At 40.4% G+C, this 17401-nt stretch overlaps 1 protein-coding gene across 3 annotated transcripts; it reads left to right on the top strand.

Annotated features, from left to right (window-relative positions):
• The first annotated feature begins 1510 nt into the window (after nucleotides 1–1510).
• On the top strand, nucleotides 1511–13170 carry LOC104560557 (melanotransferrin). Of its 3 annotated transcripts, none has more exons than XM_062009590.1 (17): nucleotides 1513–1641; nucleotides 4087–4250; nucleotides 5271–5370; nucleotides 5631–5807; nucleotides 6282–6441; nucleotides 6546–6610; nucleotides 7288–7445; nucleotides 7657–7843; nucleotides 8013–8161; nucleotides 8376–8466; nucleotides 8749–8817; nucleotides 9099–9284; nucleotides 9564–9720; nucleotides 10025–10107; nucleotides 11322–11506; nucleotides 11910–12096; nucleotides 12800–13170. In XM_062009590.1, the coding sequence occupies exons 1-17, from the start codon at nucleotides 1590–1592 to the stop codon at nucleotides 12847–12849; spliced, it is 2220 nt and encodes a 739-aa protein (XP_061865574.1). In that variant the 5' UTR covers nucleotides 1513–1589; the 3' UTR covers nucleotides 12850–13170. The 3 variants fall into 3 exon arrangements, with proteins under 3 accessions (XP_061865575.1, XP_061865574.1, XP_010204245.2); XM_010205943.2 differs by having other exon boundaries at nucleotides 1514–1641; nucleotides 6279–6441; XM_062009591.1 differs by lacking the exons at nucleotides 11910–12096; nucleotides 12800–13170 and having other exon boundaries at nucleotides 1511–1641; nucleotides 6279–6441; nucleotides 10025–10199; nucleotides 11322–11484.
• The last annotated feature ends 4231 nt before the right edge of the window (nucleotides 13171–17401 follow it).

Genomic DNA, 17401 nt, shown 5'->3' on the forward strand with positions numbered 1-17401 from the left:
AAGCATTGCAAGAGCCATTGGCTTTGGTGTCTAACTGCACCCTTCTAGTGCTCCTGAGAGGCAAGTTTCCTCAGGGATGACTCAGGAGTGATTCAGAGGTTAAGGTGTAGTTAAATGAAGCACACTTGCTTATAGTGTATATTAATTAACATTGGCTGAACTGTGTAATGGTCTGTCCTGATCTCATTTTTCTCTCTGGGGTGAAACATAAATGTATGGTTATTTACCTTTTTTATTAATTTTCGTGTGTTTTGTTCTTATGCTTCTGTAATTTTAAAAACATTTGATAATATATTGTATTAAAAGATTATTCCTGCACTCACCTAAAGAATAAAACATACTTCCCAAAGGGTATTGAACTGTGCTAGGTCCATGCAGATGAGCCAAGTCAAAGTGTGGATTAATACCATGGTTCTGTTAACAAATGAAAGAATATGGGGCTTGAGAACATTTGTTCAGGGAGTGCAGGAAGGAATGAGAAATATAACTCCATCCCTGACTGGATGAATGGGAAATGTAACACGTCATCAGCTGTTGCAGATCTACAAGGGAAGTTATGAAATACAGAGATAAGCAGTGCAATCCATGTACATGAATGCAAAAGAGGCAAATGGGGAATAAGGACAGTGACTCAATAGGGAAGAGTGTGTAAAGCAACAAAAGAAATCTGGGAAGTATTGGCAAAAATACATGAAGCAGAGACAGTACTAAGAAAATCCAGAAGATAAGGGAAAACAGAACTAGGAAACATTTTTTCTCCATGACTCTTGAAATAGTCAATTCTCTCCTGAACAGGAAAGATGAAACCATATTCACAATTATTTTATGCACCATCAGATCAGTATGCACACTTCTGCTTTTATATATATATGTATGTATGCATGTTTGGTTTTTTTCCCTTCTATAGAATTAATAATGTTAATCATGTCTGCTGTAGAGTAATTCAGAGGTAATACTCCAGGCTGTGTCAGAAAACAGGGAAATAAACCAGTTTGGATGAGACTACTGTGCTAGAATGGAATGAAGAGAGTCAAGAAAGTCAACAGTGTCATGGCTTTGTTCTGAATTCTTAGGGAAGCATAGGATTACTGCTTTTAAAATTAGTCAGTGGATAAACCTCAGTAAATTATGAGGTGACAAAATAAGGTAGGAAGGACTCTTCAATATTCTGTAGAGAGATATGTTCAGTAGTTTGGATAATTTACTTAGTTTTACTTATCTTTTTTACAAGACAGATTTAAGTTTTACCTATCTCCCAAAGGCATCTTGGTGCTTTTTGAAACAGGAGAAGCACTGTGCAGTTCAAAAGCAAGGACTCACATTTCTTCCTATGTCTGTTCATAACAAAGCAGAAAAAGCACAGATATTTTCCATCTGTGGATAGGAGTAGGACACTGTCCCTTTCTCCTTTGTATATAAGGACTTGCCATCCTCTGGCAGTTTGTCTTTTTTTCTTAAATCTTGGTTTATCCTTGTTGATGCCTAAACCCCCTTTGTTATCTTCCAGAAGCTTTGGTCATCACTGTGGAATTTGTGGTATGAGAAGGCAGAGCGGCAGGGTAGAGGCTCCTTGCTGAACTGCCGTAATCATGAAGACAGTGCTTTTAATTACCCTAATCATCTTCACTTTGCTGTCTTCAGGTAAGATTGATGCAGAGAGGGAAAGAGAAAGGTCTCTGGATGGGTTACGAGGATAAAAGCTCCAATATATACTTTGGGTTTGTTTTCTTTTGTGCAAAGCTGTTGCAGCTAGAACTGTGCTTGTGATTTCCATTAGTCTGTATTTTTCCTGTTTGATCATTGGCAAATGGTGACCCTGTTAGTTTTAAAGCAGCTTGATAAACTAGTTTGTTAGTAATTCTATGAAAGTTTGTTTCCTTTGAGTAGTTGAGATCTGTGTCAAAATAAACACTGGTGCGTTCTGAGCTCCCATCGAAAACCACAGCAGGTTCTTTTTGGGATGTTCTGAATTAATGTCAATGTGAGTGAGTAGCAATGTCTGATGCTATATGCTTGAATAAATAAAAACAATGCTTTAATCATTAACATTACTTAACCCAGGCAATATTTTTCTAAAATATTCATAGATCACCAGAGATCCAAATGCTTGAACATCTGGAAATAACAACAGTTTTGTGTTTTCTATGCGTTCAGTCCTGGGTTTCATTACATCATATGACTCCTTCAAGTTACATAACTTCATGCTGTTTTGCTACATAGTGCTAACACCTTTTTTGTCCTTGAATACGTAGTATCTTCTTGAGATGTTTATGATAATATATTTCAGAGAAGAAGGCATTTAGGAAGAAGAAAACAAAACAACTCATAGTACATCCAAGATGGAATAATTAGAGCCTAACGCAAAAGAGCAAATTTTGTTGATATGTCTGGGCTATCTTTAGGATATAGCTTTGTAGCCAGTTTAAACCAACCAAACCACCAGCTTCCCCTGGAAAAGGAAGTTTCACCTCCTAATTGCATCTTCTTTCTGCTGGCACTGTTGGCATTCTTTTTGTGTTTGTTTTTGAGGGGTATTTTATTATTAATTACTTAGTTTTCAGCTGGAAAACTGAATAGTTCAACTCTGCTACAAATTTAAGGTATTCCTGTACAGGTTATTTAATCTCTTTGTTTAGCATCCAGAAATGAAGATCATTCTTACTAACTTCTTGCTTGGCAGATGTAGGATTTTGAGGATTTTTTGGTTAGTTTATTCAATACTCTATTCAACCTAGTACACGATTCTTCATTGTCAATAACCAAATTAGCCCTAGTTTCTGCCTTTCATGGTGTGTGTTGTCATGGAAGATAAAATTCTCTATCTTGAGGGAAATCCAGCAAGTTACTTGTTGCTGGGGCAACACTGAGATAGTACATTATTTAAGAACAGAAGAAGGTTCAAGTCACAGAATTGCCATTGTCATTTCAAATAGTCCCAGGTCATTGCCTCTTTGGATTGAGGGGTTTGGTTTACTCTATTATAAAGTAGCATTTAATTACAAACTTCTTCCAGCTTAAAATTTTCACACCTCTCCTCTAATCTAAGTTTTTCTGACCGTGGAGCTCTGATGTGGGTCTTGTCATTTAAAATCAGGCAGTCCGTATCTGGAAAGAAAATGGGGAGGAAATACTAAAAACAAAGCCTGTTCTAACAAAGCCTGTAGCTCAGTGCTGTGCCACACTTGGCACTTGGAACACCAGTTGTCTGGTTAAAAAAACAACAATCCCCACTCTAAAGACCAAATTCAACAAAGCTATAGCAACTTCACCGCTGTCAACATGCTCCCTCCATGTTTCTTGTTCTTTTGCAGGCATAGTTCTGAATCTTTAGACAGAACTTTTAAGACTGGTTTGGTTAAATTATGTATAGGAATATGTGTGTGTGAAAGCACCAGAGGAAACAGCAGAGCAAAGGTTAAAGGAATGGCCTGTATTGAACTAAGGACACAACTGAAAGCAATAAAACTGATAAGCCCTGAGGAATGCATTGCTTGCATCAAGATTAGGTCTGTGCTCTGATAAAGTCACACCACAGTTGACTCAGTAGGAGCAAAACTGCAGTCTGACAACTGGTAACAAGGTTACACTATATTCCAAGTGCTATTCCTCTCTTTGCTATCCTAGCAGGAAAACAAATCATAGCCCTAGAGATGCTCGTGCCTTTGTTTCCCTGTGTTGGATGTCAGCCTTGCCTAAAATTCATGGAGGATGAAGCAAGGAATGTTCTCAGGCAAAAGTCGTGCCATAATAATTGTTGATCCTTAAAAAATCTACCTAAAACACGATTTATTGCTGCCAGTCAAGAGGAAGCAAAGAGGCATAGCAATGATTCAACAGCAAACATTTATTGTCCTCTGTGTTGGGCTGAAGTGCTCCTGGTCAGACTGCTTGGGCACGTCTCTGGGGTGCCTGTAAGGATGTGGATATATAAGTGTGAGTGAGCAGGATCAATTTACATGTGAAGTTACAATAACTTCCCTCCTCCATAAAGTCTTAAACTGAGTTCTTTGGGTTTTGGGTTTGGTGTTTTTGTTTCTTTTTTTCCACAAAATCCTACAACTCTTGACTTCTTTTTTGATCCTACAGGGAAGAAATTCCGATGGTGCACCCTTTCTGACCTAGAGCAGAGAAAGTGTGCTGAGCTGTCCAAAGCTCTTTCAGCTGTGCTGCCCCTTGCTGCTGGAAATTCATTCACCAGGATCTCTTGCATTAGAGCCCACAACACATATGACTGCATTGACAAAATTAGGGTGAGTTCAGAGATTTTAAAACCAGGAATCTATGGGAGAATGAAATGATGGTATTGCATATACGGCAAAGTACACAGTGGCTTGGGCATTCTGCTCTGCTGTTTTACTCCAGCTAGTGTTCTTGCCATCTCCGGGAAACAAGTAAACATTCTGCTTGGGAAGAAATGAAGAAAACCAAACTGCTAAATTAAAACTTGTGTAGAGCATTCTCCTTACTTGTGGGTTTTGGTCCTGCTTTGACTGTAACGTATCTTTTCCATTTATTCTCTGCCATTTTTAGGCCTTAGTAGTTCTTTTCTGAAGTAAAGAGCAAAGCCTTTTTTATATTGAAGTCTTTGATTAGAATTAAATTAGATATCAGACCTTTTGTAAGTCTAAGTTCTTGTAATTGACCAGTTCTGAAGTGAAATTTTCGTCATACTGTATGCTTTGAAAGCAATCAGTAAAAGGAAGATTAGCATTTTCTGTAGAATAATTTCATTAACAAACCTAACATTTGATTTGGATAAAGAATTTCAGTTCCTATTTTCATTCAGTCCTGGTTCCCTTCAGTGGAGTCCAAATGTGACCTGGAAAACAGACTAAAGAAAACTTTTCTTGTTGGTTGGGGTACATTCTGTGATTTAGTCCTGCAACTCTTGTTAATAGACTTCAGTTACATTTTCTGAGTTATGGAAAGATTATAGCCAGGAGAACTCTGAGAAGGACTGGAAGCCTTGGGGGACCAGTAGAAGGGAACAGGGGTTGCTTTTTTCTTCAGCTGGCATCAGAATTTTGTTTTTGGAATGGAAGGCCCAAAGAAGAGCTGAGAAAGGATATTACTGGAAAATTACTCTTTTAAGGTAACTCAGCCTTCATTGCTAACATTTCACCATGCTTAGTAGCAGAGATTCAGTTAAAAACAAAGTAAATGCTTGTAAAAATCACTGGTTACTACTTCTCAGGCAGAAATTCTGCTTTTTAAGCTGTTTGTTTCCTTGTAAACACACCTGATTTGAGGTTTTTGCTGTTGTTTTTAAGGTGAATAAAGCAGATGCTGCTTCCTTGGATGCTGGAGACATTTATTCTGCTGTAAAGCTATATGGTTTGACAGTGGTGGCAAAGGAGATCTATGATCAAGGTAGGTGCATAAAGCAAAAGAATAAACTGTGCTTCTGCTTTGGTCAATAAATTGCTGTGCAGTGAAAGGCAAAGCTCAGGAATTATTGAAAAAAATCAACACCTTTTCATTAACTTTATGGGAGTATGGAGCTGACTAACAATTGTTTCTAAAATACTTCATAATGATGATAAAAGACCAGAGGTACTTGGTGTCCAGTAGTCATTCTGTCTGTAGTGCTGTCATTTACATATTCTGTTACATATTTTGTCCTATTGCAGGAAATTGTGTGTTCTCTGTGGCCATTGCCAAACGAGGAACTCTGAATATCCAGAGGCTACGAGGTGTGCGCAGCTGCCACAATGGAGCCAGGTGGACATCAGGCTGGAACATTCCACTTGGCTTTCTCCTTGCAAGAAACGATCTTTCCTGGGATGAGGCACAACCCCTGAGCCAGGGTGGGTGATAGGAGCCATAGCGTTCAGCAAAAGTGAATGCAATAGGAGCAGATGTAGACTGAGCTGAGCTGTGTGGAAATCAAAGGGCTTTGTGGATGAGATATCCTCTAGGAGTGCTTTTGATACCAGCACTTAGCTCTCTTGAGAACTTTTGTAGTGATCTCAAAGCAGCAGAACTGTTACCTAACCGGTAGAACGTTGTGTTCTGTATGCAACAGAGAACAAGTCTTTGCAATATCTAAGCAACACAAAGCTGGTTTTAACCAAGCAAAATTTGATCACTCAGTTTCCAGCGGATGTTTCGAATTTGAAGTTTAAGCAATAAACCCATATTTTCTGATTTATTTATTCATTTTCAAAGCACCATAGTCCTAGTTATGTCTGCGATATGTTTGGCCCCTTTTCTTTCTTCCATTTTTTTTTCCAGTTGGTTTCCTTCTTGCTTTTTGTTTCTCTCACTCCCACCTGCAGTAGTTAGTGAGTATTTCAATGGAAGTTGCATCCCTGGAATTGGTGTTGCTGCTCCTCGACTGTGTGTTCTCTGCCAAGGGCAAAAATCCTATGTCAGAGACAAGAACCACTTCTGTGAGACAAGCAGTAATGAGCCCTTCTATGACTCTGAGGGAGCCTTCAGGTGAGCTCTGTGACACTGTATGGAATTTACCTTTGGGGAAAAAAGAACTTGTGAGTGATGAGAAGCCAGGTGATGTGTTAATAAGATGACGTATTTTCCTGCAGGTGCTTGAAGAGTGGAGTGGCAGATGTTGCCTTTTTAGATCATCTAACAATTATGAGTAGTACAGGTAATCCTTCGAACTTAGTTTCCTTTTATCCTCTGGCTGTGCTCTTTCCTGCATGGGAGTTTGGGGGATATGCTGATATTTTTATTGTTTCCAGGGAAAACTAAATCCCTGCTAGCAGTTCAGTGATACTTCTTGGCCCTCTGCAAGTCAGAAGGAAACAGAAGACGAAAGAGTAAATGAGCAATAATTACTCTCATGAAATTCTTATAATGAGAGCAGACAGATGGTTTTATACAGGTGATTTCTTTAGGCCAAAGTTTCTGATGCAGCTGCCAGTATTTGCATAGCCTGAGTTATAAGAGCCCTTTTAAAATTCAATGTACTGAAGTGCTAAAAGGTGTGGTTTCTGAATACCTGTTCTGTATTTTTAAACATAGCCAAACTCTGTACTGACATTTTTGAAGGTGGTTTAGCAGTAGGGTTTGCAGGTAAGTATTTTTAAACAGACAGATTTACAGGGGTACAGCTAAAGAGTATTTTGGAGTATCTCTGGCTGAGGCCCCTGTCTTTATTAATAGAAGAGAATATGAAAGACAACCTTCCAAGTGTGTTTGGTGCGTTCTGCTACCTGCACAATGATTGAGCAACCTCCTCTGAAAAAGTTTTACCTTCCATCTCTGTGCCTGCTGCCAAGTCGTGTCTCACTTCAAAGATTCACAAGTGTCCTCTTTTTACAGAGTCAGAGCATCAAGAATATGAACTCTTATGTCCTGATGGGACCACAGCTGAGCTGACTGAATACAGCACCTGTAACCTGGGCAAGGGGCCTGGCCGTGGTATCGTTACCCGCCACAACTTCCAGAAGATCACCACCAAATTTCTTGGCATGATCCAAGTGAGTGGATATTGTAAACTGTGAATCTGCAGACACAAGTCTTTCTCTGTCTTTGTGTGGAGATTACTACCCAGTTTGCCTTCTTTCTTGAGAAAATTAGTTAGTGTGAACAAAACACTGGGGAAGTATCCTGCATTGGCTTCTGAAAGTTATGAGTTACTGGAAGTGATGAGCAGATTGGCTGTGATTAAAAGTGTTGTTCTTCTCCTAGCGCCTCTTTGGGCGAAAAGGAAAGGAAAGAGCCAGATTTGAGCTCTTCACTTCAACACCCTTTGGGGGAAAGAACCTCCTGTTCCGGGATGCCACTCTGCACCTGCAGCTTCTTGAGGACCAGCTAGAGATTGCCTATGTCCTTGGTTTGGATTATGTAGCTCTCCTGAAGGGACTAGGCCATGAAGGTGAGAAGCCTTCCAGAGAGCTATAGCTGAGGAAAGGAAAGAAAAGGTTCTCTTTCCATGTTATTCCTCACTGCCAGGCACAAGTGCATAGACCTACACATCCCCTTAACCAAGAACTGATTGGTGCCCAGGTGATGTGATCTCACTGCGCTCCTTCCTTCTGATTCAGGGAGCTCTTTGGACAACAGTGTTGTGCGCTGGTGCTGCATCAGTGATGCTGAGCTTCGCAAATGTGAGGAGTGGGCACTAAGCATCAAATCCGACCCCCTGGTCTGCGTCCAAGCAACTTCCATGACCAAATGCATTGAAATGATCAAGGTAGGAGAATCTCTGGTCATTACATGATATGCATGGGGTGTGCATGTCCTTGTCTCAGATGAAAAAGAATTTTCACAACTTGTACACTAGAGGAAGCAGTGAGAATGAGAGAGAATTTATGTAGGGAATTTCCATCCAGTGGGGAAGTACAGCTTCTTACTTACCCAAGTCATGCAAATCCTGACTTTGTTCTTTTCTGTAATGCTGTTGGCAGAGCAGTGAGGCTGATGCAGTCACCCTGGATGCAACACATGTCTACATTGCAGGGAGGTGTGGACTGGTGCCTGTAGCTGCAGAATGTTATGGTAAGTTCTCACGTGACCTTAGCAAGAAGGGAGAGAGTAAAAAAAGTACCATTAAAAATATAGTTAAATTTCTGCAGTTTGTGATGTTTATGGTGGAAGCAGGAATCAATATATATGTCCAAATACTCTACCTAGCTCTTGCACTAACTGCCTCTAGTGTTTGGTCTCACTGTTGGTTTTATCTGACGTGACTCGAGGACTACAAGGTCTTTGATGGGGTACTGCCATGTAATGGGGTGACAAAAATTTGGAATATCCTTAATGGTTGTCTCGTCTCTCCAGGGGGTGATTGTGTCCTGGCTGCTGAGACCACAGAGGAAACAGGGAAACTAATTCATCTTAAGCACAAAGGTAACAGGACAGCTTTGAGAAGGCAAAAGATCTGGATTTTCCTGAGACTGCTTCTGGGATTTATGTAGGAATGTGTTTGCATGTTGGTTTGGAAAGAATTTGCTGAGCATGTTCAGTGAGAGTTTTACCGATAATGCTATGCAGCTGGGACAGAGCTTTGTGGCTAAGCAAAGAGTGCAGATGTTGTACTGTAACTGAATATCTTGACAGGATGAGGAAGGGAAGAGCAGGGCTGTAGCTCTGGGGAATACTTCATTGCCCTGGTTGTCATTATTTTACAGCACTGCAACCCGTGTATGCTGTTGCCTTAGCTAAGAAAAATGCCAAACAGATCAACATCCACAACCTGCGGGGAAGGCGATCCTGCCACGGTCACCTCTACAGTCCTGCAGGATGGTTGCTGCTTTCCAGATACACAATGGGAGGAGCTCTGGAGAATAATACTGAGAATTGTAACATTGCCTCTGGTATGAGCTTCTCTGGTTATATGTTGACTAGACTATGGAGATCTGAAGCTTCAAATTTGCAAGTAAGACTGGTGCCATGAGGATTTGACTGGCAAGTAATGGTTGCAGTCTCAGAGGGTGTTGAAGCAGCTCTTGCTTCTGTCTGAGTGGGTGGGATTCCTTACACTATCTAGCCCTGTCCTTGCTGGCTGGAAGGATGGAATTCCATTCCTGTCTTTTTGTATGCATGCAGAGGCTTTGGAATGCCTTGCCTCAATCTTACCAGTTTTCTTTACTCAGCTTATCAGAATTACTTTTGGAAGGGCTGCATGCCAGGAGCAGATGGAAACCTGTGCAAGGTGTGCATTGGAGACAGTGAGGTGGAAGGGACTCGAGTATCTAGCAGATGTGCTGCAAGTCACAACGAGCGTTACTATGGCAATATGGGAGCACTCAGGTAAGCTTTTGGTCAGAGTTAGAAGTGCAGAGTAATAGCCAGCACTGGCTTATTGGTTTGCTGATGGTTTACTTTGGAGAGTCTTTTTTTGTTAAGCAACTGGCTGTCTAAACTTTAAGGGATTGTCCTATCAAATATGTGAACACTGTCCACCAAGATCTATACCAACATCACTGACTTGTTCCATAGAACAACCAAGATATTTCAGAGGAGAGCAGTACTTGCAGCTACTCCAGATAACTGACCAAACGTCAGTCATCATGCAGTGGCTGTCTCATAACTCTTTGTTTTTTTCCTGTACTAGGTGCCTAGTTGGCAATCCCAGTGGAAGAAGCTTTGGAGATGTAGCTTTCCTGGAACACTCTAACCTACTCCAGAACATAGAGAGTGAGATGCAGATATTCTCTTTTCCTTTGAGAATGTTACCGTCAGTTACTTCCCACGCAGCGGCCATCACTCATGAGGATCAGCTTTTACAGGTTTAATCTAGGTCCATGAAGTTGTGTTTGTGACTGGAAAATTGCCAGAACTTTCCTGCCTGTAGGTGTTCCAGTAAAGCTCAAATTTCAGATACTGTTCACTTTTAGAGGGGAAAGAGGAAGAATCGCTGAGTGCAAGATCTGATGTGTGTTTTAAGGGGGTAATCATCCTTGGAGACTGCACTAATTTTTGGAAAGTTCAAAACTTTAAAAACCAAGTGACTTTTCCCACCAGACCTTCTCCCCTAGGCAGCCATTGTTTTTAATCCATTTCAAGAATGAAAATGACAGAGAAGAGTGATGCTGTGGGCTCTTTGTGCTGGGAGATGTTTTTATGCCTTCATCATGACATGGCACCTTCCTCGGGTTGTTTCACAGGCACTTAAGGAGTAAATAGCACAATAGGTAAAAATGCTGCAAATTATTTTGCCTTTTAGCTTCTAAAACAACATTGTTACTACACTGTGAAATATTTAATTTCTTCTGGGAAATACTGATCTTTGCAACAGTCTAGCCATTGCATTTTGTTGATGAAAATGCTTTTGGTTACAGTTGCTTACATCCCCCTAGTCCCTCAAATTATGCCTACTGCTCTAACAGCTGAAATATGCTGCCTTTTCATAGGGTTGAAGAGAAAGGGAACTTCCATTTTGTTTGGCCTGATAAAACACACCAAAATTTTATTTTAGGCAATTTCAGTAACAGAAGTGGCTTTTCTAAGACAGGAATCTCTCAAAAATCAAGTGGAGGTGTAAGAGCCTGGAACCAGACAGGAATTCATGCAGCAAAGAGTTTGTTTGGAGAAGCAATGGACACACAGGCTGAGTCACTTTGCTTTCATAAGCCATCTGATGAAGCTGATGAGCCGTTCGTATGCCTTGATATTACTCTAGTTTTTAGTTGATAAGTGCAGCTTAAGTTCACTGCCCTGTTTCCTCAGTGAAAATACTACCCTGCTCCTTATGTGTTCCTAAGGATTGACCATGTAGCATGCTGTATCACTTTGGAATGTAGGAACTAAATGTCTTCCTCTCAGTTTTTAACATTTGGTGTGAGATTAACCATTCTTCTGCCTTCTTTTTTTTAAAAAAAGGATTTACATTCATTTCACCTTTGTTTCAGATCTGGGCAGCTCTGGTTGGGCAAAAGGTTACACCCCTCTTGACTTCGAACTGCTGTGTGCAGACGGAGGCCGTGCTGCAGTGACAGAGTGGGCCGGCTGTAACCTGGGCCCTGTTCCCCCTGGCACCATCATGACTCGCCCGGTCACTGTCTCCAAAATCTACGAGTTTCTAGTGAAATCCCAGGTAGGAAAGATCTCAGGGAGCAGGTCAGCACAGCATTGTCCTGCTGCTTGTTGGGGACGGCTGCTGAAAGCCCTTTTAAGGGTAAAAGCTTTATACATTAAATCTATAAAGTGCCTTCAGGCCCAATGGGAAAGAATTAAAGATGTGAGAAGGAAATTAAGAGATTATTTGGATTCTCTAAATGAGCATTTTGGCACCAGTTGACATTCTGCAACAGTCATATTTTTTTTTCTTCTGAGAAATAGGCTGCTGCAAAACATCTTTTTTTTTTTTGCATGAATAAGGATAGTGCTAGGTGAGAATGGAGCCTTTTACTGCAAAATCTTGCTGTTAAACTGGTGCTCACTATCTTGACGTTGCTATTTACGATCCAAGCTGTGGAACTTATTTCTTTTCTGTTTAGGAGTCTCTGCGAAGCAAACTGGATTCTGAATTCCATCTCTTTCAGTCCTGGAAGTATGGTGAAAGCGATCTGCTTTTCAAAGATGCTACTCAGTACCTTGTTCGTGCAAGTCACATGAGCTATCAGGAAATTCTTGGAGTGTCTTTCCTTCAGCTGGCAGAATCAGTATTTAATTGTACACCTGCAGGTAAAGACAAGTTCTTAACTTTGAATCAGAGAAAAATGCAAAGCAGGAAGACTTCTGTGCATAGCTCTTGTCCTTTTGTTTAGACTGAATGGAGAAGTATGTTCTACTAATCCTGTTAGTAACAATTTTCCAAGGAGTACTGAGCTCCTTTGGAGCCTCTTACAACTCCTGTCCAAAAGCACTGAAACTGGAGCTCTGCAGGAACAGAATAACCAAAACATCTCAGAGCAAAGGTGAGGTTATTGAAATGGGACTGGTTTACTCCCACTCTGAAATTTATCCCAAGGGTCAGTTCTGGGAAAGGGGAATATGATGTTCATTTGGATACATCAGACTTGGGGAAAATATAGGAAATGTTGCATTTAATTGTTGAATAAACCTCAAAGTCATTTAAATTAGTTCTTTTGTTTTAAAAAAAGAGCACCCCAGAGAACTCAAAATCAAAACCTTTGTAAACTTAAGGGATGGCTTTGTCTGTATGAATTACTAAAACTGAAACTGCCTATGAGCCAATGTCAAATTGGTTGGGGTCTGAAAATCTGAATTAAATGAAGATTACACAGTAAATTAGAGTTCTGCGGGTGTAAGTTGTTAAATAACAGAAACTCAAACATGGAATTTTACCTCTGTGGTGCTGTTTTAGTGAATAGTGTCCTTTAAAGCTGATAGCATCTTTAAGTGTATACTTTTTACTGGTTTGTAGGAATCTTAGACTTCTGCAAGCAGGACATCTGTGCACTCTCATCAAACTGACAGCTGGTGCAGAGGCTTTACAAGGCCCATACATCACCATCAATGTTGAAAACAAGGAACCATCCAGTGCAGCCTATCTCACCTCCAGAAATGTATGCTGAATACTCTATTGTATTTTTTCTTTTTTTTAAAGCAAATTATCTGTTTGTGACAATGTAATGATGCTCATCTGTCACCCCTTTCTTGTTTGGAGCATGGCACCATGTAGAACAGCACAGGCCAGTCTGCATAACCCACAGCAGAGAACCAGGGTCAGCAATTCTGTACAACTGCTATGGAGAAATCAGCTTTTTTTGTGGAAAGAGCAGGGCCAATACCATGGACTAAAATACAGACTGTCAGGAGTGGCACAGGTTAGTTAGTGGAAGTTTGCTTTGCTGCTCTTTTAAATTGTTGCCATGCAAAAAAAAAAAATCACCTGCTGTTGTGGCAGTTGTAGCATTGTGCTCTCATTATTTTGGTTGCAGCTACATAGTCCTTGCTGAATACACAGAGATGCCAGAGGTTGTAGCTGTAACTGCTATCAGCGTCAGAAGTGTTTTCTGCATTTGACTGGGAAGAATGTATTTGCTTTTTTAACCAAGCATTTATCCTAGCAAATAAAAACATTTTTCTCTCATAAGTTACTGTATTAAGGCATCTCCTAGCCAGCAGAACTGGATGCTTGCAGCCTTAAGGTGAAGGAAAGCAATGGGCATTGCTTGACAAAAAGGTCAACCTTTATAGTACTTACACACTTCAAATCTATGATTTTATGAAGTGTCAAAATGTGATTAATCAATTAATTAGCATTGGTTTTACAAACAGATAGTGCATGAGCATGGTATGAAGCTTTTTTAACGGAATAGATGATGTATTTGTTTTGCCTGGTACTGGATAAAAGATTGAGAGTAGATGGCTCTTTAATGGCAAGAATTTCACTTTCTGCTCCCCTGCACCCTCATCAAGGAAGGTTAAGACTTTTATTTCAAAATCATTCCTGTCCTTACTACATCTATCACAGTTTTATTAACCTCAGCTAGCAATAAATGAGATGGAAATGTAGAAGTCAGGCCAGCTGCAATAAAGTCAACACATATCTGTATAATGTATGCTGAGAACAGTTGGTTCCATGCTGCCACTCTCCCTTTTCACTTCCTGGGAAAGGAAAAAATGTGAACTCTGAGCAGGGAACAGAGATTTAGATTGAACATGTCTTAGCTGAGACAGTTCCCTGTCTTATTTGTCCTGTGATCTGAAATTGAAAATTCAAACAAAACAAAAAAGAAGCAAGTCTCAATATGGCAAAATCTTCATTAACTGCATTGCAGCCTGCAAGCTGTAGCACTTAAAACAGAAGAGCAGGATCCTTGACTCAGGTCTCCGAGGAACTGCTCCCTTCCTTTCTTTAGTGGAGCTTAGATGCCATCTGCAGGCCCCAAGTAACACTGCAACTTCAGTCAGAGAGACTGAATGAAGAAATAGTTGCCGGCTTTGTTTTGCCAACAGCAGCATGCAGCTGAATAGCAATACATTTATAATCTGACAAGACTTGGGGGTGTGGCAGGGCCGAGGAGTTCGTTTCTGATATAGATATTGCAGTAGACTTTTTGATGGTCCTGTGCTTCAGCTTTAGTTTGAAAGCATCAGCCTGATGCTTTGAGCCTGTAGTCAAACTATTTGGCCTCCCTCAGCTCTGAACACGTGAGGAATCGTCTGTGCTGTCTCCTGCTACTTACCCTCTTAAGACCAATTGCTGACTCAGTGCTATGAATAGGAGCTAGGATCATGCTTAGAATGCTGCAGGTCTGTTTCTGTTCCTGTTAAAGTGTAGCTACGGATGAAAGAACATTAGAAGTGCTGCTCTATGCCTCACCACCAGCCTACCTACTTACTTCACTGTTAATATCTTTGGAGATGTGACCTCTTACCCCCATGTATGCAAGAGATGTATCATGCCTATTTACTGATACAAGCCCAAAGAAGACCTCAACAAAAACAAAAAGTCCTCAGAAAAATTTATTTCCATAAATTAAAAACACACACAAAAGAAACAGTAACATTTTAGATTCACACAATATTGAACAGAAATGAAAGGCCAAGAGCCCTCTGGAGGCTGATAGCACAAGTGTACAAATTCTCATTGAGCTATTTGTTAATGTGATAGCATCATACAGACTTTTAATCCACAGTTACCGTCCATATTATAGAAAAGCACCTGGAACAGAACATACCAAAGTCCTAGCTCAAAGCAAATACAGTAAATGAGAACTGCTTGCAGAACATCCTATCCAGCAAGCACCAGAACACAAATGTAGGCAGCCACTGGGCCAGGCAGCGAACACTGGAACATACATCAAGTAGCTTGAGCTGGTCCAGTTGTAGCATGATGATCTATTTTGTCAAGGTGATCTTTCTACCTCCTGGAATCGGCAAATTTAGCCAAGAACTGCCTGGCTCTGCAAAAACTTACTGCTCAGAGATAGTACATGGCAAAAGCTCTGCAATTCTTCTCAAGCTGCTCAGGTTACCATTCTGTGAGCAGGATGTACAATGTCTTTCCATGATGATATAAAACCAAAATCCTCACTGGAGCAGGTTCACTTTGTGAAAAGGCAGGTGTACATATCCTTCAGTACGGGACGGATCCAGGAACCCAAAACTCCATCCTCTATATTGTTTTCTTTCAATGACCTGGGACAGAAGCAGCTCAGAGGAGCAGATACCGAGCTTTTGCACTGTCATCACTCCCAGTGCACAAGCAGCAGCCACAAGGAATGAGGCTGCTCCACCAGCGCTGTAAACAAGAACAGAGGTGGGAAAGAAAGTGCACAAGCCTGACTCACAAATGTATGCTGAAAGGGCAGAGATGCTTTGTCTCCATTAGCTTACTTCTCAATCATTATACAAATACTAAACCAGAACAGAATAACGCCATTTATTTTGGTCTCCACAAACTAAGGTCTGGGACAAGCTAAGCAACTGCAGCATCGTTTTGTAACTCCTCCAATTATTGTAAACTAATGAGAAATATGTGGGTTTTTTTCTCTGCTCTGTCTGCTCTAGCTGTTAAAAAGAAAGGTAGGAAATGTTATTTCAAAGCATTCAGAAATAAGCCAGAGCAAGGAAGCAGAGACAAAAAACCAAACCCAAACTGAACAAATAACAAAATCCCACAACCCAAAGATAAACCACAACACATTAGAGGTCTGAACTTTGCCTGGATCCAAGTTTCCTCCCTCACCATCAATATTCTTGTTTCCTTAAAAGCCCCAGTATGGTTACAGCTCAATTGTGTCACAGCACTAGAAGCCCCCCACATTAACAGGAGGTGAATGGATGCTGTGTAACATTCCCATTCTACAGCATACAACCAGAAAAATATAGATCTCATTGTGCTACAGCTTCCAACCAGTCAATAATTGGGCCATTAAAACAGTGTAGGGAAAGTTTCAAACATTTCTTAAAAGGCAGTAGATCTTCATTTTTTGGGGGATTTCTTTTTATAAAAATAAAGAGGATCAATTAAAGAGTTCTACAGCAGAGCAAATAGGTTAACCAGACCTTTCCTGCTGCAATAGTTGGTTCAAAGTTTGCCTGCCTTGTTATTTAACCCTTAAAACCCAAACACCACTACTTTAAGTATGCACTCCTCAGTTTTCTTCAGTCTTCCTGATTAAAGATTTGCCTCCAAAACAAGAATTTAAACTTCTAGGAATCCTGGCACATAAGCTGGGAGTAAACAAAGCCCAGGTTACATTTCTTTTGAGACTTGGGCACACAGAGTGTAATAATCCTCTTCCATTTCTCTATTTCCAAAGCTCTGGCATTCAACAGATTGATCATTTTTTATTTGGTCAGTAACAGAAGTGGCAGAGCAACAGAAGATATGAATGGTATCTTCAGTCCTGCATTTATTGAGACTTTATCAAAAATACCCATCTACTAGATATTTGCTCATTTTGAAGGGAAATAGAAACTCTGTTACACGGGTAGGTAAATAAGAAAGTGCAAGTTTCAAGTGACGAGTGAAAGAAAGAACAGGCTACTCAAATTTGAGCATTCCAGCAATGATAGCTTTGCCTGAATAACTTCTATAGGCACTAAAGGACAGAAGTTACCTGAACTGCAGCTAGCATTCATTTTGAATTCTGCTTCAAGTAAGATTCACAGAAATTATCCCAGAAGACAGCTCTCTTCCCTCAAAAGGTACAGTTGAGAAATTGCCCAGTGCTGCATCAGATAATTACAGATGGCCTGACATAATGGAAAAAAAAAAAAGTCCACATGCCAGGAGGCTCTTTGTACACCACTAGCTATTATGTACAACAGTGCTGTACAGAGCTTATCTAATTATGAGTTACATTAATTGCAAATCTAAAATGGTAAAAAACTCCGCAACGTGGGAAAAAAATATTTTCTTGCTGGCATTAAAATCCAGGTGATATTTTAAATGGAATTAAAATCACTTAAAAATGAGTTTCAATGATTCTGCTGGTTTTCCCTGCATGCAGCAGCTCAGCTCAGTTAAATAAAAACTTCTGCTTATGTATCCTGCAGCTTCACACCCTTG

This window comes from Colius striatus, chromosome 17, assembly GCF_028858725.1.
Source record: "Colius striatus isolate bColStr4 chromosome 17, bColStr4.1.hap1, whole genome shotgun sequence".
Classification (NCBI taxonomy): Eukaryota; Metazoa; Chordata; class Aves; order Coliiformes; family Coliidae; genus Colius; species Colius striatus.

Coding starts and splice junctions, on each gene's coding strand:
- LOC104560557 (XM_010205943.2), top strand. CDS start 1,590: ATGAAGACAGTGCTTTTAATTACCCTAATCATCTTCACTTTGCTGTCT. Junction 6,442..6,545: donor GACTCTGAGGGAGCCTTCAG/GTGAGCTCTGTG, acceptor ATTTTCCTGCAG/GTGCTTGAAGAGTGGAGTGG. Junction 10,108..11,321: donor CCTACTCCAGAACATAGAGA/GTGAGATGCAGA, acceptor CCTTTGTTTCAG/ATCTGGGCAGCTCTGGTTGG.